Source organism: Arachis ipaensis, chromosome B05 (genome assembly GCF_000816755.2).
Source record: "Arachis ipaensis cultivar K30076 chromosome B05, Araip1.1, whole genome shotgun sequence".
NCBI lineage: Eukaryota > Viridiplantae > Streptophyta > Magnoliopsida > Fabales > Fabaceae > Arachis > Arachis ipaensis.
This window is the reverse complement of record NC_029789.2, coordinates 5,022,671-5,026,428: the sequence shown is the minus strand read 5'-3', so window position 1 is coordinate 5,026,428 and position 3,758 is coordinate 5,022,671. Positions and strand designations below refer to the sequence as shown.

At 36.4% G+C, this 3,758-nt stretch overlaps 1 protein-coding gene across 1 annotated transcript in view; it reads right to left on the bottom strand.

The window, feature by feature from the left end:
- Positions 1-3,223, bottom strand: part of LOC107642612 (decapping nuclease DXO homolog, chloroplastic) — a gene marked incomplete in the record, with an annotated part of 5,337 nt that extends 2,114 nt beyond the window's left edge. Inside the window, 8 exon segments of the mRNA XM_016346017.2 lie at positions 1-134; positions 420-544; positions 695-718; positions 822-904; positions 1,054-1,132; positions 1,239-1,304; positions 1,659-1,915; positions 2,780-3,223. Of these exon segments, the coding sequence (XP_016201503.1) occupies positions 1-134; positions 420-544; positions 695-718; positions 822-904; positions 1,054-1,132; positions 1,239-1,304; positions 1,659-1,915; positions 2,780-3,155 (1,144 nt within the window).

Genomic DNA, 3,758 nt, shown 5'->3' with positions numbered 1-3,758 from the left:
TCCGGTGGGCCCCTAATTTTGTCTTAATCACAGTACAAAATTCAACATTGGCATTGACATGATGTATCCCCTCTCCATCATCTCTTGTAGGATCTTCAGTGGCAAGGCTCTCAAAACAATATCCCCAATAACATCTAATTGCCAAAACATATAAAACTTAACGCTTGTGCAATGAAAAATTCAAAGTAATTAGATCTTTCTAATCAGATCAAGTAGACAGAAAATAATAGTGGGCTATGAATGCATGCCATTACAGTCATTTCGAGATCAATGCTTCCCTTGACCAAGATCCTTTCCATTTCCCCTGAGCTAAATAATCATGTCTTTGTTGTATATGGGCCTTAGTCTTTCTCCATTGCAATTCAAATTAAAATTTACACGGCCAAGCTTAGTAAAATATAAATATGTAAGCCCTGTACCTCCTGCGATCTAAATCACTTTGTGGTCTTTCTGGTAGTTTATGTACATCAAGATAGACAACACCATTCCTTTTGTGCACCCCCATTTCCCAAGGCTCATGTCGGATATATGCTGTAGCCATAATCTGCAAAGACATTAGCTAGCTCATTAGATCGTCAAGTACTCAGTTAACGTTGAAAACTCACAAGGTTATTACCAGTTAGCTCACCAATTTCCAAATAATGGTATAGCAGTACTCTGACTAGAAGCAAAATAATTCAAAATGAATAAGTACCTTGTTAAGATTGTTGCGGAATGTCTGCAAAGAATGAAAATGAACATGAAGATTAACAGATAACCTTCTGAATTCAGCAATTAATTTGGCTATAAACAAAAAGATTACAAGAAAACATACAACATACCACAAAATGAATGTTGTTTTGAAGTTGGATACCTTTGTCTCTAATGCAAGCAAGAAGGTCACCAAAGCCTTCTGACCCTAAGTCTGCTTAAGGAATAAAAGCAAAAGAAAAAGGATAACTAACATAAACAGAAGCATACATACTTTTCAGGAACAAATCTTCAGAGTAGCATTCGAAATTATTACTTTCAAAATCACAAACCATAGGTTAAATTTTCGGATAAATCACGCACCTTGTTTGGGAATGAATGTATCATAACCTTCATTCAAATCAGCCCCAACATCTTCAGAGATAAGACGCTTAAAAAGCCTCTAAATAAACAGTAAAAGAAAGTACTCATTAGCATAATATCATCACAACCTATTGCACATTCAGTCAAATGGAAAAAATCAAGCAGAAGAGCAACAGATGGCTCACCACACTACGATCATCGAAAAATACTTGTCCACCTTCTACACGACTATAACAGGCAATTTCACAAGGCTATAAAAAAATAAGGAAAAAAATATTCAGAAATGTACATCAAGAACGGGAAATTCATACAATTATACCAAACTAATGTCGTAAGAGATAAAGAAACAAGATATTGACTTCAGTATTAAATCGAACCTGATCAAGACTCAAAACTGTATTATGATCTTGCTGTCTTTTACAGTTTTACCAAACAAACTTCATTTTTCTTTTCTTTCCTAACCACTTTCAACATTGTGAGAAAATCTAAAATTGAGCTTAAAAAAATTATCTCCATAATGATATGTTCGATCACTAACCAAATCAACCAGTAAATTGTTCAATGCAACTGCGGTGAAATATAGGAAAACGTTGGCATTTCTCTACCTCCTGAAAAGCAATGCACTTTCTTGACAGAGTTTCTTCGCTCTTAGACAGCTTCATTTCAGAGACAAACCGTTCATCGTGGCGACCATTGGAAAACCTGTTTCCATACCCAAAATTTTGCCTCTGGGGATATGGTCCAGGACGAGGAAGAAGGCCGGCGCCTCTATCATTCTGATGTCCCGGCTGCCAGCGACCACGACCGCGGCCACCAAAACCCCCTCTACCCTGATTGTTCGTGTTGCGAATGGCAGGCAACACTGCCAGAGGAAACCAAACAAAGCAAGATCAGTACAAAAACAAGGAATTAATAGCTGGCTTAACTTTTTACAATTTTAAGATAATTTACAGAATTTTCATATCAACTGTTTATATGAAATCCTCAAGGCAATATTGATGTTACTCAAGAAGTTTAGTCTTATGTGCACTCCCAAGGACTTATATATGTAGTGGTAAATAACTATATTTTTGTGGTTTTTCTTTCTTTTTCTCTTATAAGTGGTAAATTGTGCTATCTTTCCCCCTCATTCAGTCATTCTATGTTCTCTGGTGGAGCTAAAGGAAAGGGGAAGGGGTGAGAAAAGGAAAAGGAAAAGGTCTTAGCTTGCACTATAAAAGCTAAATCTCCACCTTTCCTTAGGGGGGGATTAGTTGCTAGAAATAATCCATAATCATGAACAAGAACTTTCTTCTTTTCCCAATTGTTGCACCCAAATATCAGCTAATCCCTCACTAGAATTCTAGCTAGATTATTTTCTTTAGATTACCCCCACTTCACATTAAAACAAATTAAGGAAACAATTCAACAATGCCAAGTTCTGTAATCCACTTTAACAATTTTTCAGATGCTGTAATTGTTAGGATGAGAACCCTAAAGTGCCTTCGAGTTGAAGCAAATGAAGTTACACTCCCAAGTCCCAACACAAAACATTTCTGAATCGTCAAAACTATATTTCTCACTTGGAATTATAATTTATATGCTCATTTTCTTTTTCTCCCATCAAAAGGGATATAATAAGATAGTAGCAATAGTTAAGCAACACATGAAGAACAATTGAGCAACATAAACTTTAAAAGTAAGTAAAATAAAAATAAATAAATAACGAAAACAGAGAGAATTATACCGGGAATAGGGTAAGGGCTTTTGACAAGGGTTTTACAATAATCTTCATTGTCAGAGCCAAACAGATCTTTATCTTCATACTCATCATCATGATCGTTATAATTAGCGTAAGAAGCCTTGTTACTTTGCTCCACCTCATCGCCGTTTTCGTCATCGTCATCTCCAGCGGCGGCGCCGCTGCTTGCCGTTCCGCTGCCGGAGGAGGTCGAGTTGGCGCCGCCGCCGCCTTCACCTTCAGTGCCGTTGGAGGTAGAGGCAGAGGACGAGGATGAGGATGAAGCGGAAGAAGAGGAGGACGACGACGGCGACGTTGAGCGGGTCCCATCTTGTTCGTTGTCGGAATCTTCGCCGAAAAGGTCCTTCTCCGAGAAATCCATTTTTTTTTTTTAAACTATAGCTTCTGAGTTCTCATCTGTGTTTTTTTCAGTGTTCACACAGCGTTGTATAATTTGGCCATTGCAACTATTTTCTTTTTTATTTTTTGTCTTATCCTATGGGCCATAAGTGACGGGCCTAGCCCATTAAGATAATGCCTTTCTTAGCAAAATAACATTTCTCTTAACAATTAGGCTAGTGAAATGGTCAATTCATTCGTATATAATTAAATAAAATATTAAGATTTAGATTTAATTTTATATTTATACGTGTAATAATTTATTAATTAATACAAATTCTTAAACGAAGCTTAGATTTTCGATGAATTAATTTAGGTATGCGGAACTCGAGATTATCGTAAAAGAGCATTCTAAAAAAAAAAACAATGCAACTATTCTTTGAAGCACCTGGGTGTGACAATTCATGATTTGATCTTTTAACTCAGATTCGAAGTTTGAATACACTGGGCAAAAAAATATCTCATGGTCAGATACCTTAAGTGAATAAGAATAATACAGGACAAGAAGCCCCACCATTTTGACATCAGATGCTTGAGAGTTGAGAAAATAAAAAATTATATATTCTCTTCTTTGTGCATGGTAGAA